General features: G+C 36.2%; 1 protein-coding gene across 3 annotated transcripts in view; it reads right to left on the minus strand.

The window, feature by feature from the left end:
- Nucleotides 1-24,121, minus strand: part of Gyc88E (Guanylyl cyclase at 88E) — a 227,035-nt gene that overhangs the window by 95,531 nt on the left and 107,383 nt on the right. For all 3 annotated transcript variants that reach the window (XM_081738809.1, XM_081738808.1, XM_081738807.1), the window contains one exon: nucleotides 4,386-4,512. In XM_081738809.1, coding sequence (XP_081594935.1) covers nucleotides 4,386-4,512 — 127 coding nt within the window. The remainder of the gene's footprint in view (nucleotides 1-4,385; nucleotides 4,513-24,121) is intronic.

Below are 24,121 nucleotides of genomic sequence, written 5' to 3' on the forward strand. Positions count from 1 at the left end.
GAGTGTGATGTCACAGCTGATAAAACACAAGATAAAATAGGTGGAAGACAGTGATCAGAAAAGCCGACCCCAGTTAACTGAAAAAAGGCTTAGAAGAAGTAGATAACACGACAGCAGTGAAGAATACTGAAGAACATATGGCATTGTTCAGTGGTTCAGCGGCTCAACACTAGCAAATTTGTAGAATGGAAAAAAGAGCGACCGAAGTGGAAGGGTTAAAATAAAACCAGGCTAATAATACCTTGAGTGGTCCTAGTTCGCCACGAAATATGCGTAAACGATGTTCCAATTCTTCTTTGTCATCCAATTCTATGAATTAAAGGAAGGGAAACATATTACATCTAATAAGTGTCAGCGATCACATGTAAGAGGCGAGCATCCAGCTTATGATAAGCGATGCTTCAGATGTACGGAGTTACACAATTTTGCAACATCTTGTGGTCTGCGATTGTTGGCACAGATGAATGATCTAAGCACGGAAGGCTAGGAAGAGAGAAGTGACAAGCTAACAAGATATAATGGTATGGCCTCAGATATAAATTCAGCGGTGTTAGAACCGCTGTAAGACTGAAAAAGTGTAAAAGAATATTAGCAAATATCGATTATTGACTGACTCGGAAGAAGTTCTGAACAATAGAAAGAAGTGCAGAGATAGAGTTACTAGAAGTAATATAAGATATCAAAGGAGTGACAAAGAAATTGCGGATCACATTGTTAAGAAAAGTAAAGAAAATACCAAGGAAAGAGAACGTATGTTTAACACGAAACAAGAAGTGTTACAGTGTATCTTTTCCGAATTCATGTGTAGGAATCAGAAAATCCAAGATTTCTGGAATAAGATTATAGAAATATAACAGATGTTACGAAGATTGGGAAAAGAAGGAATTAACTTCCGTCTATTAAAGAAAAACGAACTTGAGTTGTTTCTAATGTTTGGAAGTGTTAGTAGTTTGTGAAAAATTGTCTATAATTTGATTTTTGGTCAATATCCGGGAGAATATTACGGTTTGTCAGTTTGATTTGGGCAATCTGCTTTCACACCCTGCAACGTACCCAGGTATCTCTGTAGGGGGTGAACAGATCGCACATTCTTTTTTCTATATCAGCACAATTGTAATACCTTCGGACACAGAAATTTATGAGAAAAAGTTAAATTGTTTCAGTCACTTCGTGGAAACTCGCGGCTATCATCATTAACCTCTTATTGGAAATTTGTGGCAACAAAAATTTGTTACTAATTTGAATCTGGACCGTTCCACTTGTTTAAATTTGATATTAAGATATTTCACTACTGTTTCCAATAAAGTTTCAATTACATTATTCAAATTAAATTAAGTTTTACTTAAATTATTCAATTAAATAGGTGACTACTGTTTCATTGTATTTATTATACTACTCCTATATTGTACAGGAGTATACTACAGGCTGTCCCAGCTGCAACCGAAGCTGACATTTCGTTAATGATTTTGACAATAATGAAGATATTATAACAAAATTTGAGGTGTGCTTATTTAATTTTGTAGAAAAAAACATCAAAACATCTGCTGAAAGTTTATACCATTCGCTTCCAAACTACATTGAGACAGATACATAATATTTTCCAGTACGCTTACTGTAGCCAAATGAATTGCTCCATTTATGTTTGTTTTTAAGGCGTCTGTCATTCGTGGTTTATCACATAAATACGTTGTTTCAAATGTCCCATATTAAGATATTCCTCATTTTGAGGGTTTAAAAAAAACTAAAAGTATATAGTAAACAGATCACCTCCAAGTATCAAAGACAATATAGGAGAGTGAAATCATTTTAAAATAGAAGCGACAACATGTTTTGTTTATAAACGCGGAAGGTTTTAGAAAAGTGAAATCGAAAATCAGTTCACAAACAATCCTAGTTTCAACTTTCAGTTCCGCGAAAAGTAGAAATGAAAGTGCAAGGAAACTACTATATAAACCTTAGAAAATTTAGTTAAATCGTTCAAATATCTATCATCCATACGCCTCTTAGTGACTACTCGCGCTAACTCGAGACGGAGATCAGTGACTTCGGAAAGTGCTGAGCAGATTCTGTTTGCAATGGACACCATAATATTGTAAGTACGGTAACAAGAACTCTGTTGGTAACCATAGTGAAATTCACGCAAGAGAGTCTTAACATGAAAGCGAGAATGAGAACCTCATATGAATCATGATACTATTATTCATTTCATAGGCACTTTGGTGATGGTTAAAATTTATATTCACTTTGTTATGCATAATTCCAATAAATTAGTTTTCTTTATATCATGCCTTTAATGTCTAGTTACTAGCTCTATACTACCTGCCCTATGGCAATCAATCTCACTCAATCATATTTTTTTAAAATTATTTCTTAATATAAAAGGAACTGGGGTCAAACTGTGTGAACGCGGTACCTAATCTTTTCGAAATGACAGTCATTGAAAAAGAACTGAATTTCAATCATGGTGATGTGTCATGTCATTTTATTCTGCTATGAATATTGAATACTGGTGTTCTCTTGTCCAATTGATTTACAGAGATGTTCGAAATTTCTATACATATGGTTGTTGTCAACAGCAACTTACGCAAAGTGTGGTTCCGGGTTTGAAGCCTCCTTGAGTAAGATATTATGCAAAAATAAACACCATATTAAGATATGTAGACTAACACCTAAAATGATCTGAAATTCGGGGTTTTGGAGTTCTATGTATTACTGGTTGTAATTATTATATCATAACGAAGATGAAACGAATTATGAGTCGCAGTTATATCCAAAACTTAATGCCAATCATCCGGGAATGGATGGATTCTTTATGTATACCGTTTGGATTGTCGATTTTTCGTGTATTGGAAATTGGAGGATTAACTACCCTGTCAAGTGAAACTTGGGTGTTTTAGCAGGCGTGGAGTTGGTCTCGGTAGGCTTAATCTTCTCTCTACACACGTATTTCCGTCCAGTGTGGACTGCACTATAATTCTGCCAACAGCTGCATATGTAACACAGTACGGATGATGTTTTGGCTTATATCTAGGGTTACTTATTTCTGACATTCCAAACTGTGATACTGATGGTAGGTAAATCATTCAAATCTAGATACTTTGGTGGTAGAAATCATTCGAATCGGGACACTTTGCCTAAAGGTTTACTCCTACTATCGGTGAAAAGTACCTAACCAACATTAGAACTTGTTGCATGCAACAGTAATGATGGTTAGAAAAATTGCACTCATATTAGATTCAAACATTATACTATATATATGATTGTAGTACATTCCGTAACTTCCCCAGTTCCGTAAACGTCGTCAATACTTAGTGGCCCACTTGCCGGTAAATGTCGATCGTCGACGTATCGACACGTCGAAGGATTGCCGCTAGTGTGCCAGTGACGACAGGATTTCGTCGAGTCGAAACAAATATCTGGAGTTGGGGTGTTGAAGTTAGTAGCAAGGACTTCATTTTGGTCCGCGCTCTTCGATTCGTCGCTACGAATCGCGAAAGGACCAACACGAATTATAGCCAGTCATGTGCATGCGGTTATTATTATATATTATTTTGTCCTGACGAATTATTTCTAAAGTGAGCTCCGGGGGTCAAGAGCCCCTACATCATGAAGTGAAAAATATTGAGATGAATGCGTATAATTGTATGAATTTGGATGACAACTGTGTCCGATAATTAGAAAGTTAATATGGGAGACCTATGAAATAAAGTAAATAGATGCGCGTCATTTTGTTATAAAATTACATGATGAACGCACTTTATCTGATCCCAAACGGCAATCGTCGAATATACACGGTTAAAGGAGCATTATGATTAGTCCAATTAAAAAGACCTTAACGATTTATCCCTCTACATGGGAGGTTTCCTCCATCGTCTCCGTGATGAAGTCGGAAGAACCTAGTAATCATAAGGTTGGTGGTTCGCGCCCACACCAGGGCACTTTTGTTTTAGTGTTTTTAGACTCACCTTAATGTAAATAAATCACGCATATATGCGATTTAACATATCTTGCGAGAGTAATTTTGTGATTCATTGGCATTTCGTTGCGTCTCTGCCGCTGGTGGTATAATTTTCAAAACAGAAGTGGTGCCACCGCGGATCATCGCTGCGAGGAAGTCAATTTTTCCCGAGATGTCGATAGTTGCCCTTCGCTGCTTCACCGACGCTTTCGTCATGGGGTTGTTGTGCTATATTAATATTCAAGTGTACAATAGTTTACTTGTGTCGTGGTAATGTATCATTTCGTTAAGACTGCAAAATTCGCCCTTGTTTCTGGACTTTATAGTCACTCCACACTCAATATACATAGTTTGTTGTAAATTATCATTATGAAAACTAGTATAATAAATCATAAATATAGAATAGAATTCACATAAGAGAATTTACCATTGAGAAAGTCCCGCATATGACGTCCCAACACTGAGAGCACTCTGTCGTAACCATATTGTCCCACGAAGCCTACGAAGTAGACGCCCATGCCATCAAAGAATTCCTGCTCGCTAAGTCCAAGGACCTGTCAATAAATAAAATAAATAAAAAGTAATTGGCATCAAATTTCGGGTCACGTATTTTATTAACAATTTGCCAAGTTTATTTCTTAACTTTTTTTTTTTTTTACTCACTTTTACTGTTACTTGTCTACTTTGTCAGTTTTTGGGTGAGAAAAGAGAAAGTTTGGGATCAATATTACCAATCCAATTTCTTTTATGGTTTCCACGCTTGCCATCCAATACAATGTTCCATTTACTGCACCCTAGAGTTTAAAATCTAATTTCATCACTTAAAATTTCGAGTATATAATACAATGTTAAAGTAATCTATATTCACAAATGATTGTTACTTCAATAAAACTTATCTATAATTCCTCACAGCTTAAATTCAAGTACTCTTACGTGACTAACAAACGAAGATCTATGTTTTGATACTGAAAGTAGTTTTCGGACTAGTTACATAATTAAGAGGCATTTAAAAAGTATGAAATAAAGGGATATCAAACGATAAATATTTTATTTGAGAGTAATCAAGTGGCTATGGAACGCGAAAGATCATTTGCATGACGCGTTGTACTGGGTGTCTCAAAAATAACCAATTATTTATTCGAAATTGTTGGAATAATTGAATGATTTGTATGTCATTTAACAGTACATTATTCACTAAACCAGGAAACATCTACCTCATGAAATCTAACCAGTTTTAAGTCCGGTGACTGTGCTAGTCAACGTTTAGCGTTATCGCGTCCTATCGACTGGTATGAGAAACATAAGGCGAAGAAATTATGTAATATTTATTAGTTGATGTTGCGTTTCGCTAATTAAGTGAGGTTTTGACTCAGGGTTCTCATCAGGTGTGCGGATCACTGTTGAAATTGTTGACTGATCCATTTTCGAGTTGTTCATCAATCACAATATTATTCCCTGCTGGACATCACTATGTTTCTAATATACCCTACGTCATAGACAAGAGGCTATGTCAGCATGGTCACCTTATCTTCCTCTATTAGATTTTTGTGTGTGGGGATTTGGTAAAGCTTACGCCTACGATATCTCATATCATGGAGGACTGGAAAACTTCAAATTCGTCATACAGTGTCACTAATCACACCATCTCTTCAGCAAAATGGATTTCATGCAACCGTAAATAAGTAGGAGTTTTGTAGTTATTGATGGAACAAATAAAGGAAACATGTGACATCATTACACATGGCACAACAAAGATCCAAATGATGGGGTTATGATTATAATTACTATAGTTCATTAAATATATTCAAATGATATATAAATCCCTTAGTCATTCCTATGTTTTCCTAAGAATAGTTACACATTATTGAAACACATTATATAAATTTCAGACGTACGTTATTCATATCCATTCCGTGTGGAAACGGTCCAACTAAATAAATTATTTCCCAGAGCCATTATCTAGGGACCTCTAGAACTTGTATCAAACACGGTTTCTATTAGAGTAAAATGAGTTTTCAAGTGACTGTTATTATCAAAATTTGGACAAGTATATTTATAAATTGCCAAACTACGCGAGTTCAATACTCAAACTTCAAGTACTACATCCATAACTACCTGAATAGAGGAATAAAATCAGAGGTGGAACCTTTTCCTCGGACGCTGAATTCATATCAAAAAGCCATTACTCTCTATCAGTTGATGTTTTTGCTCTATGGATATTAATATTCAAACTGGAAGTGCTAATTTATGTCTATCACTTTCGGTTGCAGTAAAATAAGAGGTATACGTATTACGAACAATTATTTTGTCGAAACTATCAATCGCTGCGCCTCTGCTCGGCTATTGGAGAAACGAATACATAGTCTAGTTTATATTAATAGCTAGCCGGTAGATGTCAGTTGTCTTCTGTTTTGCTTTGTAACCGTCATACGTTTAAAATGACTCCTCCGCAGCCGAAACCATTTTATGCTCTCGAGTTTGTGAAGTGCAATTCCGTGATTACAGTGCAAAGACGTTTCAGGTTGAGGTACCAAATTGATCCTCCGAATGGGTGGAACATTCGCAGATAGTATCAACAGTTTGTAGATACAGGATGTGTATGTAAAGGAAAGAGTCCTAGCCACGCTCGTGTTCCTGAAGAAAATGTTGCACGAATTCAAACTGCTTTCCAACATAGTCCTTCAAAATCAACTCGTCGTGCCAGTCGGGAGTTACAAGTGCCGACAACAACAATTTGGCGTGTTTTGAGACGTCGGTTGGTTATGAAGCCGTACAAGTTACAGCTGTTACAAAATCTGCGTCCTAATGACAAACGCAAACGTGTGGCATTTTGTAACGAGATTCTGGATGCTATTGACAATGATAACACTTTTGCACAACGCATCGTGTTCAGTGATGAAGCGACTTTCCGTGTTAGTGGTCCGGTAAACAAACAAAATGTTCGAATTTGGGGTCTACAGAACCCACATGCAGTCATTGAACATGTACGAGATTCGCCCAAAGTCAATGTGTTTTGTGCGATATCCCGATCATCTCTTTACGGCCCATTCTTCTTTAATGGAAAATACGGTTAACAGTCAGCAGTATCTCGCTATGTTACAAAACTGGTTGTTTCCGAGGCTGCACGAAGACAACTTCATTTTTCAACAAGACGGGGCACCCCCCCCCACTAGAGTCGCCAAGTGCGTGAATATCTGAATGAAACTACCGAACCGTTGGATTGGTCGTCAAGGAGCTGTCGACTTAGCATGTCTCAGCTGGTATCCACGGTCACCGGATTTCACACCCTGTGACTTCTTCCTGTGGGGTTTCGTTAAAGACAACGTTTATGTACCACCACCACTCCCACAGAACCTGGAAGAGTTGAAGAACCGGATCCGTACTGCCATAACATCAGTGACGCAGGACATGGGAGGAATTTGAGTATCGATGTGAAATTGTTCGTGTCGCTGATAGAGGACATATTGAACATCTGTAATTTGAACTTTGAACTGTAATTTGAACTTGAGAGGTTCGTAAATATGTGTGAAAATTTCATATTCGTATGTCTTAAAGTTTAATAAATATATGCACTCGAAATACGTATATTCTTTTTGGAACAGGGTGCATATACTTGCCTTACTGTATCCATATCAAAACATTGCTTGTCGCTATCAGTAGCAGGTTATTCTCTTTATATCCGATCATTTTTGACGGGTACTCACCTTAAGAGATACCGCGTCACCACCACCAATCATTTTCTATTTGATTCCAGTATTGTGGACTATCGCAAGGCATCGCAGTTTCCATTGCAGCAAGTTCCGGCGCAGGACAGGAATGGGAATTCTGTTCCACTCCTCCCTGCATGCTTTCCGTAGACCATCCAGGAGGCGATGTTCAGACGTCGTTTCTACAGTCTAAATGCACAAAAATCCATTGGACTCCCGTCTGGGCTTTTCAAAGGAATGTCCTCAAACGAAATGAAACAAATTCCTAATTCCTCTGCCATTTTCTGATAAAAACGTAGTCATGTCCTGGCGGAATGCCTCGAAGCCTTGTCCATATGGATCATTACCTGTTTCACGTTCATTCCATACAATTGTGAAATGTCTCTTCGATAGATAGATGTCAGAATGGATTCTTGGAAGGATCTTGCATTCACCTTCATGTTTCTGTCCACCTTGTGTATCATCAACTTACCTTATGCGATCAGTTTTGTAACCAGAAATCGTAAATTTTTTACACTTCCAGTTTCAATAGACAGATAAAATTAGACAAAACTTATTCTTGGGACCTCTTTTCGATTGCTCTGTAAAAATAAGTATTAAAACCGGAAGTATTAGTAAAGTTCAACTGATCTCGTTTTGGTAGACTATTATGGATGGTATGTTCCCTTGCAGAGTTGGCGTGGGTCAATGAAAACTTGACCCACCACCCACCGTGACCCACGACCCACTGACCCACCACCCACCATGACCCACTCTGACCCACGACCCACCATGACCCACCACCCACCGTGACCCACTCTGATCCACCATGACCCACTGTGACCCACCATGACCCACCACCTACGGTGACCCACTCTGACCCAACACCCACGATGACCCACTATGACCCACCAACGACGGTGACCCACTCTGACCCACCACCCACCATGAACCACTCTCATCCACTTTGACCTACTCTGACACCAAAATCCATCGTCATCAACTCTGAACACGATCCACGGCCTCTTCTAAACTGACTAAAGAGTTTACACTTGTAATAAAACAAGACTGTGAAATTGTCACTAATCGGAGTTTGAATTTCTAGTCAATCGCTCAAGCACCACTCTGTTACAATAACAGTGGATCTGACCTTTACGATATAAAATGGTAAAGTGTTTGTCAGTGAGGAAATTGAAACAGTTCGAGGTGGGGGAAATTAGTGTGTGCCTAAAATATACTTGTACTAAGAGAGTATTCTTTCAAGTGTTAATTTCTGAACTCATTCCACAAGAAACTTCTATTCGCAAGAAAATACCCCTGTACAATATGGAAAAGGTTATGGTCTCTCAGTTCACAGTATTTTTCACACAAAAGACTTGAAAAATCAGTTGTTCATAGGGTACAAAGGTGCTCGGTTACCCTCTGTGAGAGCATCTCCATTAAGTATGCTCATAATTGTAATTTGTGTAATCACTAAAACACCATGTTAAATTTAAGTTACAAATATGCATAATTACAATTATTATGAATATTTATTCAAAGTAGTTTACCTAAAGCAAAGAAGAGACTTACTAAAAATTAGGTACAAAGTTGTATAACACAAATAAGCCATTAGTAATACAGGTATACATTTTCCGTAACACGTAATTTTCCACCTTAAACAAATCTGAAATCAGATTTATTTCCTGTTGGTAACTTTTTGGCGGTAATCATCCGCAGTGGAATGATGTCCATCCTTCAGCCAAGAAATAACTAGCTCGTCTACTTTGAGCTTGTCTAGCGGTGGGCAATTAACATTGATGAGCAATAAGTTAGACAATGTTTGAGCACTTAGTGTATTTCTAATATTAGTCATCTGTAAATTCATAAGGGGAAATTCCCGTTCGCACTCTGTCGTGGAAATTGATAATACTTCTACCAGATTTCAGCAACTCCTCATCGACAATCTGCTTGTTAGACTTAAGTCTGATAACGATTTTTCTTGGTTAGGTTTGAAATACTCAACAAGAAGTATAATCTCTCTATTACCATACAACATTTTTTCCATATCGACCATGTCAGTTGGTAATGTCGACCCATGTAGAACAGAAACTTCATCTACCACGCCTTTGATTGGGAATCTTGTGAATAAATTATCAATTAAAGCCTGATAAACTGATGATTTCTTATTTGTTTATAAATTTAATTTTTGTAATTACACATGAAGGTTTGATACCATTACCAAGTTCCCTCCCCCGTCTAGAAAGCGAAAGGGAACGAGGTTCCTGGAAAGTGTTCAGAGTTGAATGGAAATTTCCCTCCTTCTTCAACTTCAATTACCACACTGCTATTTGCCATGTGCCAAATTACGATGAATTTCAATTAAATTATCATAGTATAATTATTTCCTTGTTGAATTATCAATACTTTTCAGTGGAAAAAAGGATGAAATTTCGAAGTTCCAAATCAAAGTAAGTAGACCAACGTAAAGGGAGAAAAAGTGTAAAATTTTCCATGCAATTATGCGTACAATCCAAACTTAAAATTTCCGTGTAATTAAGCTTACAGTACAAATTGTATGCCTATTTTTCTCACAACTTTATGGGTTGATTGCCCTGTACTGTAAGCGCTCCAAATAATAAACATAAGCTTCAGCAATTATTATAACAGAAAGCAATGGATATATGAAGCCAAGCACTGTATTTTTTGTTTCTAATTATTTTTCTTAAATAACATTGATCGTTTTCGATCATTTTTACAAACCAACTCACTACCAATTTTCCATATATAGAAAGTGCCCCCCCCCACACACACACATAAAGGAGAATTTTAAAAAATGCTAGGACACACACTGTTTATTTTCAATAAAGAGTTAATACACTGAATTTCAGCTCCGTAAGTTTAACGGTTTGCAAGATACTCATTTTTTTTTCGCAAAAATTCGGATCCTCTCTATCTCCTTAGGATATTATGCATTATAATAAAAGCAACATAACATCCCAATTTGGATTAAGGCCTAACTATATACCAAAAGTAATTTCATTTGACTTTGCAATTTGACCGTGATGATCAGGTACACATAGTAACATTCAATTTTTTTATATAATAATTTATATATTACAGTGATTCAAAAATGTATTTTTTCCAGTAGTTAGCTCTAAAAACTCACAGGTCTCGAAAGCCAAGTAGTAGTATAAGTCCTATTGCTATTATTACAATTAAAAATATCTATATCCAAAATTTCCTGAAGTTTTTTTTTCACTTGGTTAGATATACTCACCTCATGTAAGTAAACAGAAACAAGTGGAAAAGGAAGGGAAATGAAGATCTTGAAAGTAAAATGAACACAAATTTACCAGTCTTTAGAAGATACTGTCTACAATGCAGTGAGCAGAGAGGGTCGGTAGATCATACTGAGTCGGTGGGTCGCAGTGGGTCATGGTGGGTGGTGGGTCACAGTGGGTCACGGTGGGTGGTGGGTCGCAGTGGGTCATGGTGGGTGGTGGGTCACAGTGGGTCACATGCTGTTGACCCACGACCCACTGACCCATCCAGAAAACTCGACCCACCGACCCACTGACCCACTCCATCTCTGTTCCCTTGAGACGTTAAATCGATTGCGAAAAACTTGTTCTCGCTATTAATTACCGATTTTGCTTTATGGTGACCAATGTGAAACCGGAAACTTTTAATTTCTACCACTTCCGGTATGAGTAGAGGATTAGCAGAGAAAACGGAACCTATTCTTGGGATCCTGAATCGATTGCAAAAAGAAACACACGCTTCTCTACATCTTCTTAAGTTTTTCTCTATGGAAATAAGTATTAAAACCGGAAGTAATACTAAATTTGAATCACTTCTAGTTTCCATATGGCACACATAGTCATGATATGTTGTCTTGAGACACTGCATCGTTTGCAGAAAACCGCTTCTTGCTATATGTTCCCATTTTTGTTCTATACAGATAAACTTTGAAACCGGAAATGGTTAATTTGAACTATTTCAGGTTTCAATAGACGGTTAATGCAGTAGACAAAGCTTGATCGTGGGACGCTGAATCGATTGGAAGAAAACAGCTTCTTGTTATATTATACTGTTTTTGTTCTATAGATATCAGTATTGAAGCTGGAAGCAAGTTTTGGTAGAGTGTTGGGGTGGTAATGATAAGTTGTCTTACGACGCTAAACCCTCTGCACGAAACCGCTTCTCGCTATCTGTTACAGTTTTCGCTCTATGGCGATAAATGTTGAAATCGGAAAGTGGTTAATTTGAACCACAAATGGTTTAAATAGAGGGTTAACAGAGTATTCCAGGGATGCTGAATCGATCGCAAGAAACCGCTTGTCGATATCTTTTACCAGTTTCGCTCTGACAACTATCGACAAGACAGACGAATATTGAGTCGTTCTGTAAGACGTCTAACATTTGTGCATAGCATAGTTTGGAAGTCTAATAAACAAAACTGATATCCAATTAGTGTTGCCCACAAGAGAAGAAGAGACGAGAAATAAAGTTTTCTCTTGCCGTCTTGTAAATTTTATAGAAGGCTCGTTTCGATTAATTCTAAATCGTAATGTCTCGATTTTTGCAAAGTTTTTCTTGTTTCATTTCGAAGTTTTTACCGTCTCGTTTTGAAAATTTGTAGATTTTTTTCTTAATTTAACCCTTTCCGGATCCTGGCTTTTTGGGCTATTTTTTAGACTTTCAGTCAAGCAGCTACTGTATCGTCACTGTTTATTCTAGGATCATGGTTCATACCTCATTCTCTTCAGAATAGAGCTGGCTTTCAAATGGTGCCACTTGCATGCTCATACCATATACCAGAAGCGGGAAAAAATGTCAAAGTGAAAGTTTTGGAGGGAAAATTTTTTCTCGAACTTTGGCCCCCCCTGGACCCCCCTGTGTGAACGTAGCCATCTAAAAAACTCTGATAAATAGTACTTGGTATACTGAACGTGTGTGCCAAATTTCAAGTTTCTATCTTGAATAGTAAGGGAGGGAGAAATTTTATCAAAATTTCCCACAATGCCCCAAATTACCACAAAACACTATGATCTCAGGGAAAAAATTCCTGAGACATCCCTAATTACCCTAGGGTCATTTGTCGCCCATATTCTCTTCTGAATAGAACTGCCTTTCAGGCGGTACCATTCACATGTCTCCATCATGTATCTAAGGCGGGAAATTGCAGAAAAAAGGGATTTTTTGGTCTAAATGTCCCTTTTTTCAACTTTTAGCCCCTCTGGACCCCCCCTGTTTTAACACAGAAATCTGAAAAAAAATCCGTGAAATACCACTCGGTGGACTGAATGTTTGTGCACAATTTCAATCTTCTAGCTGCAAAAATAGCCTCGCCAGAAAACAATATTCAGAAATTTCCCCATGTTACCCTATACAGAAGTATATTTTGAAAAAAATTCACTGAGACGTCCCTAATTACCCTAGAATAATAATTCGACCGTCATTCTCTTCAGAATGGAACTGCCTTTCAGACGGTATGACTCAAGTGTCCCCGTCATGTATGTGAGGCGGGAAAATGACGAAAAACGGGATTTTGGGGATAAAAATATCCCTTTTTCACCCCTTTGCCCCTCTGGTTCCCCCCCTGTTTTAGCACTGACATCGGAACAAAAAATCTGGTAAATACTACTCGGTGGACTGAATGTTTGTGCAAAATTTCAATCTTCTACGTAGAAAAATAAGCCCGCCAAAAAATATTGAACATACGCTTAGAAAATGAGAAAAGAAATTTTTGACTTATGACGTCATCACCTCCTATGTGTGGACGCAGGACGGTCTGAAACCATACGTAATGTCTTCTACAACGCCTCTGTACTTGAAAAAAAAACCGGACGAAAAAGCTCAAATAGAAGAGAAATAACGCAATGTACCATGAAAAATGCGTATGGTACAAATTATACCATAGGATCCGGAAGGGGTTAATCTACAATTTATCAAAATCCTTCCGCGTCACGAAAGATTTACAAAACGAGTGATATAACAACATTCAAACCATACCTATTACCAGAGTGTGTTGTAAAAAATGAAATGAAATTTTTGAGTTTTACGTTCCACGGTTATGCCGGTTAGGCTAATGGGGCGTTTACACTCAGTCGATTTAGTCGCACGACTAAATCGACTCGCTGCATTTGCCACTAAATCGAAGCAACTAGGCCGAATCAGATTGATGGATGTGTTCAATTATTTCTACCACAGAAAATAGAACGTCTTTTAATTCAGTTGCCAGTCGATTAGTCGCCTTCGATCAACAAGCGATTAAGTTGAAGTCCCGTTTACACGGTCGATTAAGTTGAAAGTGACGTCAATTCAACTGAATCGAACGCAAATCGACTAAGTGTAAACGCCCCATAAAGGAGACGGTGATGATGAGAGATGAATGAAATGGTGGAATGAAGAAAGTGGGAGGAAACGGGAGAACCCCGAGAAAACCCACGCACACGGTGTTTGTCCACCACAAAGTTCACTTGGCGGGGGCAGGGATCGAACCCGGGACCCCAAGCACCAGACGTGAACGCTCTACCACTGAGCCACCGCGGCCCCCAGAGTGTGTTGTGTATCTTTAAATGTTCACGGGGGCTCAATAGTATAGCGCTTACCTCTGGTGCATAAGGTCCCAGGTTTGATCCCCGTCCAAATAAGTGTGTGATGGACAACATTGTGCCCGTGGGTTTTCTCGGGATACCCCCGTTTTCTCGTACATTCTTATTCCACCAATTATTCCATCATCATTAATCATCCGTCCCCTGAGGGACGTAATCGTAGGACATATTCACCATTATGTTCCCAGAGTCACTTTATCAATTTATACTTATTACATTATTTATCATGTAAAGTTCGAGCCCTCAATTATTAGAATCATGCAAGTGCACTGTAATATATAATATTAGTATATATAAAGAGGTCACATTTACTGACCGATTACCATCAATTCTGGCTGCCAACCGATTACTTTAACACTAATACCGTAAAGTTTAGAGTAATCGGTCAGTAAATATGGCCGTAATTGTTTACAGTGTGAGACTTAAAAGATTTTGCTGTTAGTATATTACTCGACACGACAAATCTTGAATTCTGTTTTCTGCAATAGATAGCTAGGTCAATTATCTCTACGAGTTCGTTAATGAAGTCAATCTCGTGCAGGTGAAGAATCATCTAACACACCAGTAGGAACGGCCAAGCGATCCATCTTAAGCGTTTTTTTTTTTTATTTATTGCAAATTACAAATGTTTGCATTATTTTAATAATAATCTCGTATATACGAATGTGGAGAATGGGGAATCAGAATCATTTTAAACGGAATACAATATGACAAAATGTCGTAAAAATCTATTTTTATAAGATCACGAATTTAAGTCGAACCTTTTGAAACGTGAAATTTGAATAAAAAATGCGCCCCGCTCCTTTCTCTCTCTCTCTCTCTCGCTCTCTCTTATAAATAAATGATCTAGTTCCAATTACTAAGTAGGTCGACGCAAAGTTGCGAAAAAGACGTCAATGTTAAGATCCAGAATGACAACTCTATGTTTCAACAATGAAATGACGTCATGTATCAAGAGCAGATGCTCTTACTGTGTTCTTTCCTCTACTTACGATATTTTAACGGAATTGTATGTATGTTACTATGTCTCCTTCGGGCAAACTTACTTTCATCTGTTTCGAGTTATACTGCAACTTCTACTCTGTTTATCTGAAGGAGGATGACAATGAGATTTTTATTATTGCAAGTATTTGTGCGTAAAGAGTATATGTCACTGGCATATGCTTTTCACGCTCGACCTTAGCCATAGGAACTAAATACACGTTTCTGATTGGTTGCAGTTTGCTATTGTCCAAACGTGGTGATGAATTATGTTTTAAAGTAACAGAAGAAAATTTCACCTTGTTCAAATTGAAGAAGAAGAAAATTCAAGAAACAGCTGAGGTTAAATTTATAGCATGGGGGTCAAGGTGGAACGAAACGAGTTCTGCGGGGTTTCTAACCCGTTCCTACTACTACTACTACTACTATTCTCCTCCTCCTTCTTCTACTCCTCCCACTACTAGTCCTACTCCTACTCCTACTACTAGTAATAGTAGTACTCCTACTCCACCTCCTCCTCTTCTTCCTACTACTACTACTATTTCTACTACTTATACTATGGGTTCGTATAGCAAAACTGCACGCGTAATATAAGTAAATTACTTTTTGAGTATTATTTTTAACTTCTTTTAAGGAGAAAACACGAAAATTTAAAAAAAAATCCTTGGGCCGGGTTTGAACTCACGTCAAAATTTTCACCCATGAACCGAGGGTAGCAGTGGATTCGGTGTAATTTGCAGATTTGTGATATTTTTAATTCTATCTATTAATACCAAGGCGTTCTTCATTAAATTTAGCACGCCTGGCAAAGCGTTTCGGGGATAAATTTCATTCTTCAATTTGAAGGTGGCCACACAGGAAAGTGATATTTAAACGACAATACACTCGAATAGGGATGGGAAATACATTTTTGTCAGCCTAACATCTTTGCGTGCGAAGCGGATGTCAATTTGCAAGTTGCAGGACCAAAGTATTCTTTACCTCTTTCCCAATAAGTGCCCTTATCATGCAAAATGCGTACGTTTTGACCTCACTACTGTGTTAGACACCCAGGAAAACCTCCCAATACCAAAAATGAAGCATCTAACTAAAAATTGATTACTTCAAACTTTTCACAAAATCTGTTCAATTTTGAACTTTTAACATTCGCAATTCGAACATGCTTGCGATCTAGGATTTCTCCGATTGCCTAATTATTTAATATGTAAAAAGAAGTCGAATGAAAATAGTATCGATATGAAGTCAGAGTAACACCCCGCGACCTTCCCTAGTGAGTTGTACAGTAGAAATATGATTTTATTTCGCTTCTGATTGAGGAGGTAAGTTAATAATGAAGTGGGCTTCTTAGAAATAAGTGTATTTTCTGGATACCAACAAAATGAAGCTTAAGATTACTAGATACTTGACACATTTAAGTGAAAAGGAAAATCGTGTATTTATGAAATCATCACACATTAAGTACAATCAGCAATATAAGCGTTTAATGTAAAAAAAAAAAAAAAAAAAAAAAAGAACGAAAGAAAAAAAAGAAAAGAAAAAATTAAAGATGAAATATTTAAGAATCGATAGATTTTACCGACCTGAACGAAATTGTATTTGAATGTAAACCCTTACGGGTAGTTCTCGAGAAAATCGATAAAACAAGATTCTTTTTTCTAGCCCTAAAAATAACCAGTAGCGTAGGGCGATAACACTACCTATTAAGGAAAAACTGATCCTGAAGGAATTATACCTTCCTGTTCCTCCCAAATGACGCCTCTGGAACATTTGCTTGCAATTACTGGAAGACAAAAATGAAATTAATAATTGAATAACACTCATTTCTGTCAGTAGCTTTTAGAGCTCTGCTCAAGCATTACAGACTTTGGGAAGACGAAACCTACTGCCGTGATGACAATTTCCATAGAGTTCAAAAGGAGTATCTTCCTAGGTTGCAGTCTTTGAAGAAGAGAAAGAATGCAAATAAAAGCGTTTATGAAGACATGGGAAAATTATGTGACAATTTTTTTTATTCAGGCCCTAAAAACAATTTCAGAACAAACTAATGAAAGAGTTTTGTTTATAGATATAAAGCTTGAATTCGTGATCTTTGTTTCTCCCGTCTGAATAGAAACAGTATATTGTTTTAGACACACAGATTACTTAAGACAAGGAAAATGAGGAGGAGGGCGAGTTGGATCGAATACCAAGAGTAGTTAGTTGATCGAGACGTGTGTTTCTCTGAGTGCAAAAGTACACGGCGCAAGAGTTTGTTAGTAATTTAGACTTAAACTTTCTGTAACACTTTCATTGCCGAGTACTGTACAATATAGCTGAAAATTACAATCAACTCTTACACTTTAATTTTTCTTTTTAACTATGATATTGCTCAAAGATATGGCGTTTATTAATCGATAGATTGCGTCGGGATAAACAAAATTACATGCTTGACAGTGAATTGTCATGCGTAGTTTACGAAAACATTGAGAGAAACTATTTTTTTAAGGATGCTGAAAGGTATTTCGTATGTTGGTTATCTGATGAAGTTGATAGTTTTTACTCTTGTTCTACAAATCTTGATGTTACAATTGTTGTTACAATTTTTGTTCTATATAAAAACGTTTAGTGGCAGATTGTATCTCTTGTTGTTTGATTACTTCTAACATTGACGCTCATACTACTTTCAAACAGAGCCGGCTCTACTATATGCACGGGACGAGAAGTTTCGTGGGGCGGCAAAATCTGTCATAAATATATTATTTAAAATTAATATTTCTGGTTGGAAACAGCCTTCAAGATGATGGAAGTTAAAGACCTTCTATTTACTAAGTTTATTAAGATAACCTTCTATTTGAATACTACATTCATAAACCATATTTAAGTCGCATTAGTTTAAGGTCACATGGACAGTGCTAGAGCAAATGGTTAAACAAATCCCATTATGAATTGCTTGATTATTCTCAAATACATGAACTCAATTCTCGAACAGTAACGAATACCTGTTCCATTTATTTTATTATCATTGTTTTGATACGAAAACTAATCTTGTCTTTGTCACAAACAAGTTCCTTATCATTAAAGGCGGAAAGATTTTTATTTTTTTTAACAGATATAGAAGGAAAACCAAGAAATAAAGATAAAAGAGCTATTTGCACTGGAATTACAAACTGATATATTGAGATTGAAGCTCAGTATTGAATATAATAGATTAATTTTTAAAAAAACAGACACAACGAAATTCTATTTGTAGTGTTTAGGCCTTTCTGAGTGCGATTGCACTTTCCCTCCATTTCGTTGTTCATGATAGGGTAGCTTACTTAAAATCGTGGCTTTTGAAATTTATACTTCCTGGAGAAAGGTAGTGTCAAATGCTACTGTTCCACAGGGCGGCAAATTGCGTTGGGCCGGCCCTGCTTTTAAAGTTGAAATAATGTAGAAAATATGAAATCAAACATTGATTGATCAAAATCTCGTCGTGAATAAAAATAGAACCAAAATAATTACGGTGAGATCTCTTTAAGTGCACGCGCTATCAAAAATTGTATCACATCGATTGACCCCTATTTAAGAATTTTGACCCAAATCCAATATGGCGGCTTTCATGATAACCGCTGAAGTTTTCAAGATCTTGTTATGGTTTCTTCTCTTTATATTTTCTCCACAGTTTTAATTTAACTTATCTTTAATTGAGAGTTTCCACATTTTAGGATCACCCTGTATAATCTATTATAAAATTGAAAGTGACTATGTTTGTGACTCTTAATCTCTTGAAGCACGAGACCGATCTCGAAAAAAAATTCAACATAGATGAGGTTCGAGCCTGGGATATTATGTATGATATCACTTTGACGGTCCAATGTAGGGAAGCGAGGGGGAAGAGATAGGCTATATAAAAACTAAAAATGAGTGACTCTCTTTGTGACTTCATCACTCTTGAACCAACGGACTGATCTCGATCAATTTTCCACATAGATGAGATTCGGATCTGGGATGTTTTTTAATCATATCATGTTAACGGTGGAACTTAGGGGAGGGGGAGGAGGAGATATATAAAAATTATCAAAAATGACCGATATTAGTGTCGAATCTATAGGTTTCAGGTCGCTGAGATGAACAGTGACACTTCCGAATGCTGTTTAAATCCCAATTTAGCCCCGCAACTTTGGGAAGGAGGAGGGGGAGATACATAAAAATGATCAAAAATGACCAATATTAGTGTCGAATCCATAGTTTTTGGGATCGCTGAGATGAATTCTGAGACTTCTGATCCCATTTAAATCCAAATTGAGCCCCGCAACTTGGGGGAGGGGAAAATGATCGAAAATGACCGATACCACAAGAGCACTTTAGTAATAGTAAAAAGTGACTAACTAACGTAATATATTACTTTTCTTAATTTAAGCCAGCAAAACGGGTAATCAATGCTTATATATATATATATATATATATATATATATATATATATATATATATATATATATATATATATATATGTGTGTGTGTGTGTGTGTGTGTGTGCAAATATAATATTAGATACATCTTATATTAGTAATATAAATAGGCCTAATATTAGTATCAAAATCTTTATTATTTAACTAAACTTAAGATATAATCGTATATTTAAAACTATAAGTTTATTTTTAATATCAAAATCCATGGATTTGATTAGAAAACAATCATCTTACCGTTAAATTTCTAAGAACTTTACTATACACGCTCCACCTCACTTCTTAGAAATTGGATATCCTGCCATTTATTGCGAACAGAATTTTGTGAATTTGAATGGATTATGACGTAATTACGTTATGAATTTTCCTGGAAGTCAAGCGTTGATGCTCCAACGGAAGAATTAGTAATGAAGACAACGGACTGAAGTCTTAAAAGAGAATCGACTCATTGTAAAGATGAATGATAAATTCAGGCTTTCAATTTCATATTCATGTCAAACATCTTCTATGTATATTCTATTCATAAACATTTTAATATGTCAGAAGGTGGCCAAGATGCCATACTGTAATATATTTTAAGATTTTTGCATTCCCCTCTTCTTTTAACTTCCTTTTCAAATAAATTTAGGTTAGGGCCCATATTTATATACTGTATTATATGACCCTGAACTCAAAAAGAAAAAAAAATGCGCCCTTCTTTGTATTTGGTGTGAGCTACGAGTAACAAGGTGGTTGTAAAGAACCAAATGCACATATTTCACTGGCAACCAAAAAATCTCAGCTCCTTCATTATACCTGATTAATGCAGGTGTGTATACCTACTTTTGGGCCACCCTATATTACCTTTATACTACCAGTAGCGCCATAACAACAAAATTTATTCGTTCTGTAGTATAGTGAGTCACACATACACACACACAAAACTTGAAGCTTTGACCACTAACTCCATCAGGTCGTGTACTTTTGCTGGCATCACAAATATCTGGCTAGATTCAACTCAACTTACACGTAAAATTTCAAGCAGTTAGTAAGCCTGTAGAGCACTGAAACAGACTTTCTCAGTGCAATTAATGCACGAAGAAAGATATGCACTGTAAGATTAATCTCAATTGTTTGGAGCGTGTTGTCAAAACTCGTTGCGTGTATAATGTACGTATAGTAATACAAGTATTTCACTACATGCTGCATATAATAAGATAGAAAAAGCACTGCTCATAGCACAGGAGTTAGAAAATAGTTGAAACAAACTAAAAATACAAATATGGAACAATTGAAGAAAATACATTTGTAAATATTTATCTTCATTCATGGTCTTACTTCAATTCCAGCCATTATTCTCAATTCAAAAATCTATTTTCTTCTCTGCAGCAGATTCTCTTGGTTATTACACTGAGTATGGATTGAAATTGAAATTGAATCATGTCAGAAAGTTCAGACCTGTCGGGATTCGAACCAAGACCTTCTACTTGCAAATCCAATGAGTTAACTAAATTTTATTATCTATGTAACTGTTATTGCAATTCTATTATTGTTCTATTATTATCTCCAGTCACTGAAAGGACCATCGTTTCAGAGATACAACCTGTTTTTGATAGTTGCCTAATTAAAGATAACTTAAATTAGGAGGTACACTCATGTCCAAAATGATTGTCGCATATCTATAACTGTCTTGTTGTAAGTATATTATTTGATAATGATTTTGCAGGATATTTTTATTACTGGTACTGTGTGTACAATCAGGAAATATATATTTATGGTAAATATCATAGGAAAAGAATTATAAATACGAAAATTAGAATGAATAAAACAAAATGTAGCTAAATGGACAGAAAGTTTTATTTTAGTTTTATTGTTCTTATTTACTGCTCCTTTGACATTAAATTTGCCACATACATGTCTTTGCCGATTATACACATACTAACATTATAAGAAATACCGAGTGAATTCGTTATCAAATTATATTCCTACAACAACATATTTATAGACATGCGACAATAATTTTGGACATGAGTGTACATGCTTGAATGGGAAATTAGAGTTAAGGATACGCAAGAAAAAGAAGTTGAACAACACTTATATTTATGCAAACGCAAAATCTAAAAATGTCTCTTTGTTTTAAGTCTGTTAAATGGTAACCTTACCCAAGATTGAACAGTGAATGTAAGTAACATAAAGAATGTTGAAAACAGAAATAAACTGATATTAAAATGTGAAATTTAAGTTCTGGTGGTAGATGAAGTACTTAAAGTTATTAAAATAAGGACAGTTTATCAATGTGCTAATACAGTATTGTATTGATTCTGGACCATGTTTATAGTATACAATTTTGTATTAGTTTATCTTTCTTTCCTTTACAACGTGTATTCTATGTGTTTAATAACGTACAAATGTAAAATTTTCAGTTAATAAAATATAGATTACGACGGGAAATGATGGGGGATGAGGAGGAATTCCTCCCTTAATATCCAAAAATATACAAAAATTACTATACACAATATAACTCTTTGTGACATATTCATAAAAATACATGAGGCTCACATAAGCACTGAGGGCCCGGGCTCCTGGCCCTCTAGGAGCGGCTCCCTTGTTTTTGCAAAAAAAAAGTCCCTCACTAAAATACTTACTGAGGGGGTGGATAAAATGATACTATTGTCAGAAGCTTGCAAATTAATAGCATTATTTCATATATAGGGTTAATTAACATATATTTCACATACAGACATAATTAACAGGTAAACTAGTGATTAGCGATATCCATAATCTTATAGGGCCTTACGCAGAGTCGTTTTTAGCATTGTATTAAGAGCTTGACTAACACGTGATGCTAACTTTCATATTTAGTAACAAGTAAGTGAAGTATCAATACAAGAGAGAATAGGACTCACTTAACTTGATTTCTCCTAATGTGTTTTCATCACCCTACGAGGAAGTCATAGTTGTCCTTTTTCGATATAAATTGTTGTTAACTTCACTTATGTGTTACTAAATATGGAAGTTACCATCACGCGTCAAGTCAAGCTCTTAATACAATGCTAGAAACGACTCTGCATAAAGCCCAGAGAGCTAAGTAATTATGAATATTCAAATGTGTGAACTCTCGATGTCGAAACATTCCAGTGCAAATTACTTTCTTCCCTTTATTTTACACTTCTGTCTCTCTCCCTCTCCCCTCCCCAACCTCAACTTTTAAGATTTCGCACTCTAAAATACACTTTGGAACTATAATCCAATAGGATGAACTGAATAATCTCACTTTTACACTCACCAGGATTGATCACTTTGGTTGGTGCAATAACAGTATAATATCTTAAACATAACATTCTTAAACTCTCATTCTGATTCTGTTTGTAGTGGTAATACAAATCATTAAAGAAAGATAACAACTGTACTTTACTGTATAATCCTTTTCATTAGATTTCCCTAACAATTAATATTTAAATGTAAGATAACCTTACAAACGAAGGGGCCGAGACAAACATCAAGCGGCTACCAGCGCCAGGCTCCATCGACATAGCTACCCGAGTCTGAAAACAACAGATATCACAATGCCAAATCAAAACACCTGACATTTTAATGCAATGGTTACCTGTAGTTGCATCCTATGACAAGTACACGGTGATTTGACTTTTCTAGGAATCAAAAGGAAATAGCGTTGTACAGGCACGTAGCCAGGATTTCCTTAATTGGGGGAGAGTGTCCATGACATGAAATACTGTGGTCATCACACCAGGGGCTCGATCATTCTAAACTATTTTACTGGAACATATATTAGTTCGTTTAGCCAGGATTTTGTAATGAAGGGGGTGGTGAGGGCGTGACATGAAATACTGAAGTCCCAGGAGCTCGATCAATCTCAACTACTTTACTGGCAATGTATATTGGTTTGTTAGGATAATAAAAATGAGAATATGTTAGCAAGTATTTTACTAACAAACTATGAAGAAATCTCGAGTAAAATAATAAAAAATAGTATTGAAAAAGATTTTATAATATCTACGTTCCTTCCTCTGTTTATTCAAGTATAACAATTTTCCTTTCACTATGACCTAAACTATTATAAAAATACATATCCACTATTATCAAAAGTACATATTCAATAATGTCTTGTAAAATATTTTACAATATCAGCGTTCCTTTCTCTGTTGAATCAAATGTTAACAGAACTTTCTTTCCACATAACTTTTTGTTTTTATTATTTCGTCAACAACTGTCTGTTCCAAATGACAAGTTAAAGGAGTAGTAGAAAACTGTTTCTAAAGTAACATGTTTGATACAGCAGAGAAGCGATGACGAAATATTATAATAAAAAATGTCTTCACTATTACAGAACGGCACTATGCTTTCGAAAGCTTGAAATTTCCCTGACTAGTAGCAGAAATTCTGAGAATTCCGTAACTTTTCAAGAAATTTGAAATTCCCAGACTTTTCCAGGATATCCCGCTCATCATGTATTGCAAGTGATACAAATCT

Source organism: Thermobia domestica, chromosome 14, assembly GCF_964235325.1.
Source record: "Thermobia domestica chromosome 14, izTheDome1.hap1.1, whole genome shotgun sequence".
NCBI lineage: Eukaryota > Metazoa > Arthropoda > Insecta > Zygentoma > Lepismatidae > Thermobia > Thermobia domestica.